This window comes from Prunus persica, chromosome G4 (assembly GCF_000346465.2).
Source record: "Prunus persica cultivar Lovell chromosome G4, Prunus_persica_NCBIv2, whole genome shotgun sequence".
Lineage (NCBI taxonomy): Eukaryota > Viridiplantae > Streptophyta > Magnoliopsida > Rosales > Rosaceae > Prunus > Prunus persica.
The window spans coordinates 11159084-11175502 of NC_034012.1; the positions used below are offsets into that span (position 1 = coordinate 11159084).

General features: G+C 35.3%; 1 protein-coding gene across 1 annotated transcript; it reads left to right on the plus strand.

The window, feature by feature from the left end:
• Nucleotides 1960–15867, plus strand: LOC18778388 (trafficking protein particle complex II-specific subunit 130 homolog). The gene is made up of 21 exons (XM_007213665.2): nt 1960–2161; nt 2886–3115; nt 3395–3576; nt 4703–4886; nt 5187–5277; nt 6009–6169; nt 7168–7257; nt 7403–7564; nt 7872–7933; nt 8088–8178; nt 9725–9888; nt 10023–10236; nt 10706–11251; nt 11356–11568; nt 11763–12156; nt 12263–12353; nt 12489–12573; nt 13302–13491; nt 14154–14452; nt 15050–15140; nt 15278–15867. The coding sequence occupies exons 1-21, from the start codon at nt 2098–2100 to the stop codon at nt 15451–15453; spliced, it is 3780 nt and encodes a 1259-aa protein (XP_007213727.1). The 5' UTR covers nt 1960–2097; the 3' UTR covers nt 15454–15867.

A 16419-nucleotide genomic window follows, 5' to 3' on the forward strand; every position in this document is an offset into this window, starting at 1 on the left:
TTATATATATAGATAATTTCAATTCTTAATATTTGCATTAACCAAGGGCATTTTTTGGTATTTTGAATGTTTCATCATTCTCTGCCTTTTGCATTATATATACTAGCCTCTCCGCACGCAAGAGGCTTTTTTAAATAAATAAATAAATTTATTTTAGAATTAAAAAAGATAATGAGTAGTTGTGTTCCATAAAAATAGGATCCATTATCTACTTTTTCTTTTTCTTTTAATTTTTTTAAATATGAAAAAGTGTGAATTTACAATATTATCCTCATTTAATTAATAATTTGAATTCTTAATGTTTGCATTAACCAAGGGCATTTTCTGGTATTTTGAATGTTTCACCATTCTCTGTCTTTTGCTTTATATATATAGATAGATATAGATTATACCTAAAAATGAATCTTATGAAAATATGTTATTTCTATCTCAAACTAGTATTGACATCATGAAAATTAAAGCAACGTGTGCCATTATAATTAATGAAAACAAAATAAGCTTTCAAATTCTTTATTGAAACATAAAATTTGAACTTGACAAAAAATGGGCACTAAAAGATATAGTGTATATATTGCTTGTTTGTTACAAAATTTTAGACAATATTAAAAAAATAAACTTAATTTATAACATGTGCAAACAAAATAAGAAGTTTATTATTTTATTATACATACAGTCCCGATCTCTTGGACCACAAGAGTCCAAGAAATTTGTGGTCACTCACCGTTGGATGTAAATTCAACGGTTCACTCAATCTTGAACTCCTTTTAAGAAACTTTTTTGAACCATTAGATTAATATCCAACGGTGAGTGACCACAAATTTCTTGGACTCCTGTGGTCCAAGAGATCAGGACTGATTATACATATTACATTATTTTGATTAAGTATTAAATGAGGTTACATAGTGCATCAATTAAATCTTAAAAAAGGAAGGGCATAGACAGGCAAGCCTAGTTGAGTTGAGGGTTTCAAATCCTAAGTCTAAGCCCTACCCAACCTTAGAGCGGACTTAACAATAGGGCCAGGTAAGACTTTGACCCATCAAGTCTTGTGTTACCAACTTTGACCCTCGGGCCACAGGTCAAATGATGATCCATAACCACCACCATCACCAACATCACCACCAGTAGCCTCATTTTTTGTCTCATTTGGCTAATCTCCTCGTCTCATATTCTTATCACCAATAAAAATGCATATCATCTAAAAAATTATTAATGCACAAATGTCACATAACAGTCCTGATCTTTTGGACCACAGGAGTCCAAGAGATTGTGGCCACTCACCGTTGGATATTAATCTAATGGTTCAAAAAAGTTTCTTAAAAGGAGTTCAAGATTGAGTGAACCGTTGAATTTACATCCAACGGTGAGTGACCACAAATCTCTTGGACTCCTGTAGTCCAAGAGATCGGGACTGTGTCACATAAATATAATTATTGATTATGTGTGAACACAAATGTCAAGTCCATTAGGTATTTATTTCTTTTAATTCAAAGTTGCTTCCTTTTAGAGTAAATTTAGGTTTTAGCCACAAAAAAACTTTCACTTTTGAAAAAAGCCAAAATTTTTCCATTGCACAATAATCACGGATGTCACACAAATATATACGATAAATAATTTTCCAATAATAAACCACAAAACAACTACTCAAATCTCACAAGAAGATTTGAACTTAGAACATACTCAATAAAGTGAAGACTAATGTTACTAATACAAGCTTGAAACACTTGTATAAAGACCATCAAGACATTGTTTGAGTAAACTTTAATAGATTTCAAATATAAATTTTACAATAATTAGACTCAGCCATCATCTTTTAGTCAATTATAAAGAGGATAAGGGTAGGATCATTTAACGGTTCAGATTCAATGTGCGAATCATGCAGTATGGTGCATCGCGAAGCACTAGATCTCTGGACCGCACCAAAACAAATCGTAACCTTCAAACTCCAAAATCAACGAAATTTACACGACATTACTCGATCCCATAAGACAGTGAGAGCAATCACACTTACAACCACCACCTCACTCAAGCTCTCTCTTTCTCTCTCTATATTGGTGATGAATAATTGCACATGTTTGGTATAGATCGAGGTCGAACATGGCGAACTATCTTGCTCAGTTCCAGACGATCAAGAATTCCCTTGATCATCTCGTGATTGCAGGTCAATTTCACAATTTTGCAATCTCATTCAATTTTCTGGGTTGTTTTTTTTCTTCTTCTTTTTGTAATTTCAAATTTGAGCTTAAATTTATTGTTGAGCTTTTTTTTTTGTTAAGCATTTTCCGCATTTGCAGCTACTGATCTTTGTGATCGTTAGTGACCTCCCTCACTTTTAGGTTTGAATTGAGATTTGGTGCTCTATGAGTGATAAAAGGTGTTAATTCTATCTGAGAGTAGAAGTAAAAATGCGTATTTGTCTGAGTATGGGGACAGCAATTAAAGTGGTGCAGCAAATGCACATTTGGTTGAGTGTTGTTAGAGTGATGCCTGTAATGGGTCAGATTTGGAGAGTTTTCAGGAACAATTTTTCTGTAATTTTGTTTCCGAAAGCAGTGAAAAAGGCATCCATTCCTACCCCAAATGGGAACATAAAAAGTGTTTTAAATTTTTGTATTTGTTTGAAGAGCTGCATTAGTCATTTGTTTAGTGACAAGCTATATAGTTATGGTTATAATGTTCGGAATGCATGACATGGAAACCTATAGACAACCTAAGGGATGTTGATCCCTTAACAATTTCTTCTAATATTGTGATCATGCCCTTAGTTCGTATTGAATTTGCAAGAAGTGAAACAGATAGCTACTCGCGTTTATGCAGTAATGGTATGTGTTATTAGCCTTGCTTCATTTTCTCACCTAACAGTTTGACAATGAGCACTTTTTCAGTTGAAGATGTGAGCGACTTGTGGCCTACTGTCAAGAATGGATTTGAGGAGCACTTGCCATTTAAAAGAGCTTGCTTAAATAACAAGACCCGTAATCCTGTGTTTGTGGAGAATTTTCCTGCTGAGTTCATATTAACCACAGATTCGAGACTTCGTAGCCGGTTCCCTCAAGAGCAATCATTATTTTGGTTTCGGGAGCCATATGCAACTGCAGTCCTTGTCACTTGTGAGGTAAGATTCGATCTCGTTCACCTCATTTATCTTAATGTAGTTATTTCATAACCAATAGATAATGTTTATATCTATAAACACTAGAGGTTAGTCCAGTGTTAGGATTTGGGGCTGAGATAAGCACCTTTGGAAGTGTAGGTCTCTTGTTCAATTCCTCATGGATCTATTTCATGGCGACAGTCTTCTGCAAATTTGATGTACTGGTATTTCATTTGTGGATGGAAATTTTCCAAAATATTCTCTTCAGTAACACTTATTTTTTTTCTTTTAATTCATTAGGATCTTGATGAGTTCAAGACCATCCTTAAACCGCGCCTGAAGTTAATTGTGCAAAATGATGAACGGGAATGGTTTATTGTTTTTGTATCCAAGGCTCACCCGAATAATGATCTGGCCACCAAAATGGCAAATAAAGTATATGCCAAGCTTGAAGTTGATTTCAGTTCCAAGAAGAGAGAAAGGTAAGCTTACTGCTTTTGTAATCAAATATGTTTCCTTGTTTAAATGGTTGGATTGAGTAGCATTGAGAAATAGGTGTTGTGATTGTTTCATATACATATGATCACTTTTATAAATGATTTTTTTTAATAGAAACTTTATAAATTCAAAAGAAAAAGAAACATTAGTGCGAAAATATTAGGACACATTAGGCTTTTCCTAGTATTCTTTACCCTCTATTCAAAGGTGTTCCAGAGTGCGTGTTTTCAAAATGGCTCTAAAATTTCCAACAAGAGGCTGGCTCAACTTATTTATTATAATGATATTGTGTGAGAAGCCTGCAGAAGTTAGCTTGATGCTGGGTTCATATTAAATGTAATGCCTCATTCTGTTCCAGAATTCCCATGCTACATTGTTAGCTAGCCTGTACAGGAGCTACTCAAAGTGTATCAATTGTTTTGTTGAATAAATTAGTACAATTTAAATCCCCTGTAGATCATTATTTTTTACAATACTCAACCGTTACACAACTTCTTTGTAGTTAACTAAGTCAACATGTGATCTGGAGGAATTTTGTTTGTAACTATAAATTTGACAAGAACATTGTTATTATACTGATAGGAACAGATCTTAAGATACTTTATCTTAGCCAAAAGGCGGAGAAAGGTATAGACTGTTGATATTAGTTTCATGTCTTGATTATTGTTGATATTAGTTTCATGTCTTGATTACTGTATGTGTGGAAATTTTCTTTTCAATTCATTTCTGTAACTTGCATATTGTATAATGTGAGTAGATTAGTCATGAAAGCCTTTCCTCCTAGTGATTTTCTAATTTTCCACTCAGATTTTTTAATTGTATTAGTTATAGTAATCTTTGATTTTTGTCTAAAAGTAGATATCTCTACACTATCTTCATTATATACCATAAAATATGATGCCGACTATCACAAAAGGATAAATATAATTTTAAAGAAGTTAGTCTCAGGTTCGAACCCCCATGGCACCTTGGTAGTGTGTGTATGTGAGAAATCCCCCTCCCCTAGTTTAGACTATCGCTTGTATTGAAAAAAAAAACAAGAAGTTAGTTTGAATTTGAATTTATTTTACCTAATATCATTTTATTTTTACAAACGTATGCTCTGCTCAGGTGTTGCAAGTTCGATCTATATTCCCCTGAAGCAAACTTTTGGGAAGACTTGGAATTGAAGATCATGGAGTGCATCAGAAATACGTTGGATAGGCGTGTACAGTTTTACGAGGATGAGATACGCAAACTCAGTGAACAACGCTTCATGCCAGTTTGGAACTTCTGCAATTTTTTCATTTTGAAGGTTTTCCATTTTTCTCAATTTTTGGACTAGAAGAATTTGATTAAGGCTGCTTTGGGAAAATAGGATTTAACTGATTGTTTGATCGGTTGTGGATTTCATGCATAAATCACTTGTATTGAAAATCTTATGGAAGAACTTTTCTTGCATTTGACTTATGTTATAAAAGTACATTTTGAATCCTACTTCAGGCAATTATTAGGCGCAAGTGCCACAAACCTTTGTGTCTTCAAATCCATATAACTTAAGTTATTAATCAGATTCTGCTTTGTGGATTCTTACTATAATTGCTTCTCTTCTCAGGAAAGCTTGGCTTTTATGTTTGAGATGGCTCATCTTCATGAAGATTCATTACGTGAATATGATGAACTAGAAATTTGTTATTTGGAAACAGGTGCGTAATGCATATATCTTATTTAGCACTTTTGGTGTTGTAATACATTGTAATACATGTCATGATTTCTATATATGTTTCCTAATGAAAATAGTATCTTCACATGGAACTGCAAATGCCACCTTCAAGTGCATGTATTTGGGATCTTTTCAGCTTTAATATATCTACATTTTATAAGTTCTTAATAATTGACCATGCAACTGTAGTCAGTGTTACATTACTTTACGAAGGTGTAGCGGTCTTCATGAGTTGGGTGCCCTTGTTTTGTAAAAATGAGCAACCATTGACTGCTGTAATTATCATTTTACTCGTGATATTGAGATTCATTCATAATTTTCATTCTATCAATTCATGATTTTCATAAAACACAATTTTGATCCCTATTTCTGGGGAGTCATGCTCATAATTGTGTTTTCTCAAAATCCATCAGCTAATGTTCAAATCTTAATAAAGTACTCTTTTGTATTTTATAAATGTGAAAAGTTTGATTTTGATCCAGTGATTGGTGAGCATGAATGTGTGTGCTCATCAGTGACTATGAGATCATGAGAGTGTGTGTGTGTGTGTACATGTGCACGCTACTCCAAAAGAAATTAAAACTTGGAAATTCATCATTCTAACATAAGATTAATTCTTTTAAATGGTGAGATTCTGGACAACAATGGATTCTTCTCTTTCTTTCTTTTTCCTCTGGATAAGAAACCAATAGTGATTCTGTTTCATCTGATCAGTTGAAATGACTGGAAAGAGGAAAGACTTTGGGGGAGTTGACCATGGCGATGATCAGGCAGCATTGATTAATTCTGGAAACAAACCATTGACACAAATCGTTCAAGATGACTCATTTAGGGAATTTGAATTTAGACAGTATCTGTTTGCCTGTCAATCAAAGGTATGTGAAATTGAGTTGGTGAACTAAGTGATGTCACTTAAAATGATTCTATCTGTTTGCTTTGTTTACAGCCTAATGTTATGTGGCATGGAATACTGTGGCTTACTTTTGAATGTTCTGCTTATTGGTTGCTGGAATCCATTAGTTTAAATTTCATTTAGCATGCTGTAGTAAACTGTTGCTCCATTCCGTCTAATTCCAACTGTATTTCTATAATTAACACTTTGTAAATGTGTTGATAGATGCTTAATAAGGTCATTCAACATGTTCATCATTCTCTCTCTCTCTCTCTCTCTCTCAAGTATGTTATGTAAACTAAATGGTGCAAGTGATGAATAAAAGTTTTACCAAGGGCATAAAAGAAACATCAGTGATTATTTGCTCAATATAAGAAAAATAATCTGACCATTCAGAAAAAAAACAATCTTTCAGGTGGCCAGCCTTCTGGCTGTGCTGCTTCATGGATGCATTTCAAAGACTTGACATAAATTGCACTGCATGGCTCAGGCTGTTGCCAAAGCAGGGTGGCTTGCCTTCTGGCTGTGCCACTTCCCAAATGCATTTCAAGGGTCTGGAATGACTTGCAATGAATGGCCTAGGAACAACTGAAGCAGTTCATGATAGCCCTGACCCTAGATTTAACTTTGCACTCTTGGGGAGCAGATATGAATTGATTGGATTGATGGTTCACATGTTACTATGACCAAAATTTTGGCAAATGTTCTGCACTATTGCTATAGGAGCATATTTAAATCAAAAGTTAGGTGGGGGAGAGAGAGAGAGGGTTGCTTTTCTAAAGAAAAAAAAAGTCTTGACGCTTTTGGGGATGTTTTGTACTGGGTTTCCTTTTTCAAATTTCAAATTTCAATTATGTCATTGCAGTCATTTTATTAGTTGAAAATTTGAGCTTTCAAAATCTAGTTTACGCATACAGTGGCTTTCTATTTTGCTGAAACAATAAATTTGAACTGCACCTTCTGATACATGGTTAAATGTAGCTTTTATTCAAGCTCAATCGCCCATTTGAAGTTGCAGCCCGGGGATACTCATTCATTATAAGCTTCTCAAAGTCTCTGGCAGTACATGAGGTATCTGGCATTCATTTTCTTGAAGCGTTTTTCACCATAATATCATACATATCTTGAGCTTTAGCATGATGATCACTTCTGACTTTTCTTTTTTCTTTTCTTTTTTCCCACCTTTCCTGTTTTCTCCTTTTGGAGTTGTTTTCAGAATATTCTACCTTTTTGCATGCGTGAAGTTTGGGTCATAACAGCTTGCATATCTGTAGTCAATGCAACTGCTTCACATTATAAGGAAGGACTTGCAGCACCTGATATAGAAAAGGAGTTCTACCGCCTTCAAGGCGACCTTTATTCACTATGCAGGGTTAAGGTAAAAGTTCTTTGTATTTTTTAAGCAGGATGACCTTAAAATATCGTTTGGTTTTATATATTTAATCCCTTGATACACCGTTTTGGAGTGTATTGATACAAGTGAAATGAAATCCATTGTTCAGCTGACAATCAAGATTAATTAGAGACTTTGTTTTGGAGATGCTCGCACTTTACTGAGTGCATTGGCACCAGTGTTCTATATCATTCTAAGTGGCTGCGCAGGACAGTCATAATATTTTATTTCTATTTATTTCTTAATTTCAAGTTATTTGTCATAAAATGCTCAATGATGTATGTTTATGCAGTTCATGAGGCTTGCATATTTAATTGGATATGGAACAAATATAGAAAGGAGTCCTGGCAACAGGTACAGATTGAATCTTTGAAGATGAAAACCACTTTTAGCATTCTAGAAACAAGCTTTGACATGTAATCATAACAATTAGCCTTAATGCACCAGAAAGTTGCAGATGTTTTTCTCAATTTATTTTTGTGCTTTACCTTTCAAATCAATTGGACAGTGCTTCACTCAGCATGCTGCCTTGGCCCAAGCCAGTGGTTTGGCCCTCAGTACCACCTGATGCTTCCTCTGAGGTGCTGGCAAAAGAAAAGGTAAATTCTTAGTATGGCACATGCACATTGGACTATCAAAGTTAGGTTAATATTTTCACTAAATCCCAGGGGATGCATGTAGATGTAATTTTTCTCTGATAGAGATTACATCAATTTATGTCCGTCTAGCATGCCATTAGTATGAAACCAGAAAATTCTAGTATTAGAAGGTTTATTGTTTATTGTTCTTGCATTTTCTCTGGCTTTTGGGACTGTCAATAATGTAGTATGAAGTTGTGGGCATGTTACAAGGCATTTACAAGCACTCCTTGTTACTCATATCCCTTAGCTTTTCCATTAGGTTGAGGTGCTAATTAACCAAAAACCATCCTTGCTTTTCAAATTATGATTATCTCACATTTTAAAAAGCAGAAGATTTGACCCATTCCTACGAAAATTTCAGAATAGATCTTCTAACCCTCAAATTTCTCAAATTTGGAATGATTTAGACAATGATGAGGACATCTTTGTCAAACCCATTAGGGTTTACTAACGAAAGAGATGGAAGAGGGAATTATTAATTAGTTTCCTAATTTATTTGTTAGTTCCTAGGTTCTCTAAGTTTTTCCAGATTTCAGTAGGATTTCTAAATTTCCTATTTTATTTGGATTAGGATTTCTTTCCTAGAATAAGTTTAATTTTCCTTTTCACTCTAGGGGTAGATTATTAGAAATACCCCTTCTTTGTAATTCATTATTGGAGTTAAGATTTGAGATATTGAGTAAAGTTTATTTTCCAGAGATTGGAGACTTCTTGATGCGAAGCCAAACCCCTGGAGTGATTCCACACCTATCCTTGTTCATTCTATTTTCTGTTTTCCATTGTTTTCGCTTCCGCTAAAGTACCTAAACACTCAATTCACCCATATCCTACATCAGACAAATTAATCATATGAGTTTATAATTGTGAATTTAATTCAATAGTTAAGCGGATTTCATGATTTAGCACCTTTATCAAATCACCACATGGTTATTAGTGTCCTCTAAAGTTGATTGAGGGAAGACTTGATAAAGGTGCTAAATCATGGGGAAGTCTGATGCAGGCAGTGATCTGGAACCTTTGGCTGGAACGCAACAGGAGAATATTCGAGGATTATAATGGAGTGGGAGTGGTAGAGTTGTGGGACAGAGTGAAGTTCTGGGCTGCCCTTTGGGCATCAACTTCACCTGCTTTTAAGGATATTCCCTATCCTATAATTATGCGCAATTTGCAGGCTGTAGTGTCTTTGGGGTTGTCTTGTTGTTTGGCTGTTTGTTTTCTGTTTGGGTGGGCGTGTGTTTTGCTTCACTGGCTTTTGTTTCTTTGTTTCTGTAGGTTTTATTTGTTCTCTCTTTTGCTTCCTTTCTTTTTTGAGTACAATTTGTTTCTATTATAAAAAAAAATTTATTTGAATAGTTAAACCTTTTGGTTTTTTTATAATGCCAAATTTACAACTTTTTATCTTCTAAAGTTGCTGTTATTGTTGTTAGTATTGTTCACTTGATTTTTTTAGAGTTTCTTGAAAAAGCATTTTTCTCCCCTTAAATTATTCTTCTATTTACCGCAGATTATTCTCCAGGCAACTCCATCAATCAAGCACTTCGGTATTCAGAGAAAACCATTGCCTCTTGAACCTTCTCTACTACTACGTGAGGCTAATCGGAGGAGGGCTTCCCTTTCTGCTGGAAATATGGTTGAAATGTTTGATGGTCGCCAAAATTTTAGTGATGGGTAATAGAAATTCAAGAATTGAAGTAAATGCAGTTCTCTTTCAGTTTTACTAAATATTTTCACCTCAAGTAGTATTTTTATGTTTCTGAACTTGCTTTTTTGAGTTGTAATGTAGTCACGATGTATGATGGCAGTTCAGGTTCGGATGCATCATTAAAGATGCCCTCATTTCAAAAAGTACAAGCAAGTGTTATGTCACGTACCAACTCTTCACCAGGAATTTCCGAGAGCTCAATTGATAAGCCCATGAGACTTGCTGAAATTTATGTTGCTGCGGAAAATGCTCTGCACAACACAGTTTCTAATCCTGATCTATGGAAGTCTTTGTCATCTACAGAGGAGTTTGAGGTACAAGCACAAATGAAGCATGCACTTGCTTATTTTTGGTTTACTGTTCATGCAGGATCTTCAAATGATTAATTCCTCTATACATGCTGTATAATTTTTAGTTAATCTGTTTTTCTTGTTGACATCTCTCTTGTCAATGATAAATCCATCCTGGTTAAAAATATTTTAGCTGTATTTAAACACTTCTAAGATGATATTCCTTCTACTTTCAGAAAACAAAAATATGACGTACCTTTTTATGAATGTTAGATTTTGTTTTTCTTACCAAATAAAAAGTTAGATTTCTTTCCTTTTTTAGCAGTATTACATAGAGAACCTGGATTTGTGATTAAGATTCAGTGTTTTAGTTGTGGAATTTATAGTTCTCTCTCTCTCTCTCTCTCTCTCTCTCTCTCTCTCTCTGCATATCAGTCAAATTGTCCACATGCATTCACTCAGTTTTCTAAATTACAAATTCTGGCGTTGACAGCAAAAATATCTGGAGCTAACTAAAGGTGCTGCTGACAATTATCATCGATCCTGGTGGAAAAGGCATGGAGTTGTTCTTGATGGGGAAATAGCATCCGTCTGTTTTAAGCATGGAAACTTTGATCTGGCTGCAAAGTCATATGAAAAGGTTTGCGCACTTTACGCAGGTGAAGGATGGCAGGATTTATTGGCAGAAGTTCTACCCAATTTAGCAGAGTGTCAGAAAATACTCAATGATCAAGCTGGCTATCTATCATCTTGTGTGAGACTGCTTTCTTTAGATAAAGGCTTGTTTTTTACCAAGGAACGCCAGGCTTTTCAGTCAGAGGTTGTTCGTCTTGCACATGGTGAAATGAAGCAACCTGTGCCACTAGATGTGTCATCATTAATTACATTTTCTGGTAATCCTGGGCCTCCATTAGAATTATGCGATGGGGATCCTGGTACTCTATCTGTAACATTCTGGAGTGGCTTTCCTGATGATATAACTCTTGATTCACTAAGTCTCACATTGAATGCATTATTTAATACTGATGAGGTTGCTAAGGTAAGCTTTCTTGGACTTGCAATGCTTTTTATCACACCATTTGAGGTTATAGGTTGTATGAGCATTATATATGATTCTACGAAATTATTCATCTGATATTTCAGGCATTAGTGAGCTCTACTGCAATTGTATTAAAGCCTGGTCGGAATACCATTACCCTGGATTTACCCCCCCAAAAACCAGGTTCATATGTTTTGGGGGTTCTTACTGGGCAAATTGGGCAGTTAAGATTCAGATCTCATAGCTTTTCCAAGGGTGGCCCTGAAGACAGTGAGGATTTTATGAGTTATGAAAAGCCTCCTAGACCTATCTTGAAGGTGCTGTTTCTGAACTGTAGCTGTGTTGCTACCCATTATATCCCGAAATACTGGTTTACCGTTGTTCTTTTATCTATACTTGTAAATAAAATTGTATCCAGAAGCAGTACATAACATTGGGATTAGGCTTGGTTTCATTTCATTTAAGATGTCCATGTGGTATTGTACCATCTAATTGACCTTCTCTTTCTTAGGTTTTCAAACCAAGACCTCTGGTTGATCTTGTTGCAGCTGTTTCATCTGCTTTGCTTATAAATGAACCTCAGTGGGTTGGGATTATTGCAAGGCCCATTAACTACTCCCTCAAAGGTGCTGTCTTGTATGTTGATACTGGACCTGGTCTTAAAATTGAAGACTTAAATTTCATTGAGATGGAAAGTTATGATGATACATCAAAGAGTTCAGTGGGCGTGGCAGACTGTAATGGTACTCCAAAAGATGGTTCTTTGGCTGTTGATAAAATATTTGAGAAGTTGACTTTCTGTGATGATAGAGTTTCGTTTCCACATTGGGCAAGCAACTTGACATCTATTTTATGGATTCCACTTCGTGCTATCAGCGAAAACCTTGCAAGAGGATCATCTTTAGGTTGTGAACATGATGCAAATCTTTTGTTTGTGTGTTTATATGTTGTAAATGCTCTTTGTTGCATCCGACTGCTTACCTGTATATGGTGCATCATGTCTTATTGCAGTGGCTCCCCAGAGACACAGCATTGTGGATGGAATGAGGACGATAGCACTCAAACTTGAATTTGGTGCATCTCACAATCAGATATTCGAGAGGCATTTCTCATTTTACATCATCCTCGCATATCTTTATTTGGATTATGTTCTATTTGTTGTTTTTAGCTTTTCAAAGTTGCCTTTTATTGATTATAAGTTGTCTGAATATGTGCATATATATGGCCTGATTTGCAGGACCCTTGCTGTGCATTTTACTGATCCTTTTCATGTGAGCACACGAGTTGCAGATAAATGCAATGATGGTACTTTGCTTCTGCAGGTATTTGTGATTTAGTGGTCAAAAGCAATATTCTATATGTAATATTAATAATGTAGAACCAATACCACATTTTAACGATTCAGTTTTCTGTACTGTAAAGATTGTGGGATATCCCTCAAAAATCACAACCAGATATGTAAGATTTATTTTCTTTTTCATATCATCATTGCAGATTTCACTCCATATTCTGTTATCTCATCTTTCTTTTATTGTTTTAATAGTTGTTTATTTGTCTGAATACTGGCATGATGTGCTGGACATCATATAATAGTTATTATTTTCATTGGTACTTTACCATTTTGAATATAGTTAACTACCAAAAGTTGAAACAGAACATATTTTTGTGTCCTAGCTTGGTGGTGAGATAATTAAAACGTGACATGTGTGGCGTCCTACGTATGTGTTGAAACATGGGAATTGTGTCCATCTCCATAAGATGTCATTGTAGCCAATTACCTTAGCATGAATGATGCTTTTGTACATAGCCTGGATATTATTGAAGGTTGCACTCTACCATGTTAGACTAAGACTTCTCTTGCAATTACCAAGATAAGTGCTTATAAATCCATGAAACAGGAGAGGTTATTTGAATACGGTATTTGTGGAGTCCTTGGAGATTGGCAGTTCATATGTTTTTTGTGCTCATGAGTCATGAGTCATGATAATTATCAATATCTTTAATAGTATCTAGTTCCTCTCTGATTTCCATATTGGTTGACTACTTCCAGGTAATACTACACTCTGAAGTGAAAGCCACACTGACCATCTATGATGCTTGGCTCGATCTTCAAGATGGATTTGTTAATACTGGACAAGGTGATGGGAGACCAACTTCAGGCTACTTTCCACTTGTCGTTTCTCCAAATTCTAGAGCAGGAATGTTATTCAGTATAAGCTTAGGGAAGACATATGTTGAAGGTACTGTTCACTTATGTTATAAATGTTTGCATGTTTCTAAGCTTCCATTTTTTAAACACAAACAAATTGATGCTTGTTCAAGAGTGTATTTACAATTAGTTTGCAGTGATATCATGTATATGATATCTGGGGTTAAGGAGAGCCAATAAGCTCAATCATTTTAGGTTGTAACACTTACTCTGAACTTGTGAGGACTAAGGGGGTGAAAGAAGTAATGGCTAATGGGTTAGTATGAAAAACTGCATATGAGATGCAGTATCCACAAGACCTTAGGATACTATGAAGTCTTAAACTTCATCATTCAGCCTCATCAACCTGTTATTGTAGATGAGCTGATTAGTTAATTGTTTTTTTTATCTTGTTTCCTTATAAATTTGTGGGAGCTTATTTTGATCTGATTATGGTGAAGGCTCGCTTCTTTGTGAATTTAGGATTACAGTCATCTAAGCAATTCACTTGTTTATCTCCAGTAATCTGTTAAGGTTGGGACTTTTGCTGATGGAATCCTTTAAATTGTTATGCCTATATCAAGCACCAAAAAAAAGCCACTGCCATGTCTTCATTGTCATTTCTGTCAATATGGATTTAGTTGTGAATCTTTTCTATATTTAACATTTTCGTGCAATTGAACCAATGCGTCTTTTGTTGTATTTTTCCTGCAGATGAAGCTAAGGCTCTGCAATCAGATAGTATACTGAATATTAGATATGGAATTTCTGGTGATAGAACCATTGGAGCGCATCCACCTGTGGCTGCAGAATCTTCTGGGTCTGAGGATGATATACAGGACTTAATTTTCAGGTGTGCTCTTGCTTTGCAAAGGCCTGTGCTTGATCCGGTCCTGGCTGTTGGTTTTCTTCCTCTCCCTTCTAGTGGGCTTAGGGTTGGCCAGTTAGTTACCATGAAATGGAGGGTTGAAAGATTAAAGGATTTTGAGGAGAATGAAGTATCCCCTAACAATGTAAGTCTCGGTCTGATTCCATTGAACAATTTCTTAGTGATGGTCAAATCTTAGGCTAATGATAATTTACCCTCTGATTTTCACTTTCATTTCTGAATGAGCATTAACATCGGTGTTTAACCATTTTTAAGTCAGCTGGAAATTCATGTACTTGCAATGTACTTCATTGAGTTGTTTCACCTAAAACATGAGGTGGTATGGTATAGTGTGTGTCTTTTTCTGTTTTCAATACCCCCTTGATGATGAAGCTTATTCTTATGCTTCGTATTTGTTGCTTTAAAGTAAAGGAAATAGTAAAAAGTTGTTCAGACCTTAAAATACGACCAAAATTCCATCCAACTGAGTCTGAACTATTTTGGCTAGGTTGAATTCTGCTTTTCAGTTTAGGAAGGTAAAATTGCATAATTAGAACGAGGCCTTGTACTTTGTCTTACTCATTTTTGACTGCGTGAACTGGAGTAGAATGAGGGTTGTGGTACAACTGTCTTTTGTTAAAATCTGAGTACTTTAGGTGATTATGGCTCAAGCATAATGGACTGAAATTCTCAAAAATAAAATCAAAAAACACAAATCATATTCTCTTTTGTGCTTGTATAGGATGAGGTGTTATATGAAGTCAGTGCAAATACTGAGAATTGGATGATTGCCGGGAGGAAAAGAGGGCATGTTTCTCTCTCTGCAAAGCAAGGTTTCTTGAACTACTTAACCTCACATATCTGTTTTCTTCAAGAAAAATATATTGTGGTTCATAGCTCTGAAAAATGGTTTTACTTGTCTCCTTGTTATGGCAGCTTCATTAAAATTTTCAAATTCTTACCATGGCAGGTTCAAGGATAGAAATTTCAATATTATGTGTGCCTCTAGTGGCGGGTTACGTTCGTCCCCCTCAACTTGGTCTGCCAGATGTTGATGAATCGAATATAAGTTGCAATCCGGCTGGGCCTCATCTGGTTTGTGTCTTGCCTCCGATTCTGAGCTCCTCTTTTTGCATTCCAGCATGATTGCTCTGAGCCCAGTTTCCTCGCCTGGATGCAAGTTGTCACAGGTCATTAGACTTTCCACTCTATATGCTTCTGATACAGTTATAGAGATAACATTTAGGTTTCCCTTTTTGATATCCTGGGAATTTGTAAATCTGTATTTTTCTTTTATCAGATAGTTAAAAAAATCAGCTTAGTTGAGATTAGTTTGCGTTGGTGGGTTTTCTGAGTATTCACCGTGTCGTATGTTATTTGACATCCTGCCTTGTGTACAGCGGAATTTGTATTTTTCTTGTACAATTCAGCCTAGAGATCCACAAAGGACATCCATTTTTTTGTTCCTTGTAAAATTCATTGTTTTTAACTTTTGATAGAATATTGAATTCAGAAGTGTACTGGTTATATTGGTAAAGTTATCTGGTTTCTTCGAGTGCATAAAGTTCGTATGGTTGAAGCCTGTGCTGTCATTTCACTTCATTTCTGGGTAAAACAGGATGGACATGTTTGCTTTTGCGAGTCTTGAATGTTAATAAAAATTATTACAATAGAGGGAATCAAACCCTTGACCAATCCGAGCAGCGAACTCATTTGGAACACTTCTTGATTGATTGTAAGTCAATTTTGGGGATGGACCTTGAGTTTTGAGAAATAATACATAACCAAAATGGTCTTGGGCGGTTTTCCTCTTGGAGGTATGCTTAAAAACATGTGTATAAGATATTGAAACGCTTGCACAGCCAAAACTATGAAATTTCTTCTTTTACCTCTTGCTTGTATGGGGTCAACATATTCAAATGCAAAAACAAAAACTCTATTTAAAGAAAAAAGAATTGTTGAGTGTAACCAATTTTCAAGCTACATGTAGGAGTTCCAATTTCCAAAATATTATTTATCAATTTATCCTCGAGTTGTCTCGACCAGAAAGAAGCAAATAAAAGGTTTCTGGTTCCGAAAGCAGCAAAGCAACAATATAAGTGGAATGACAAA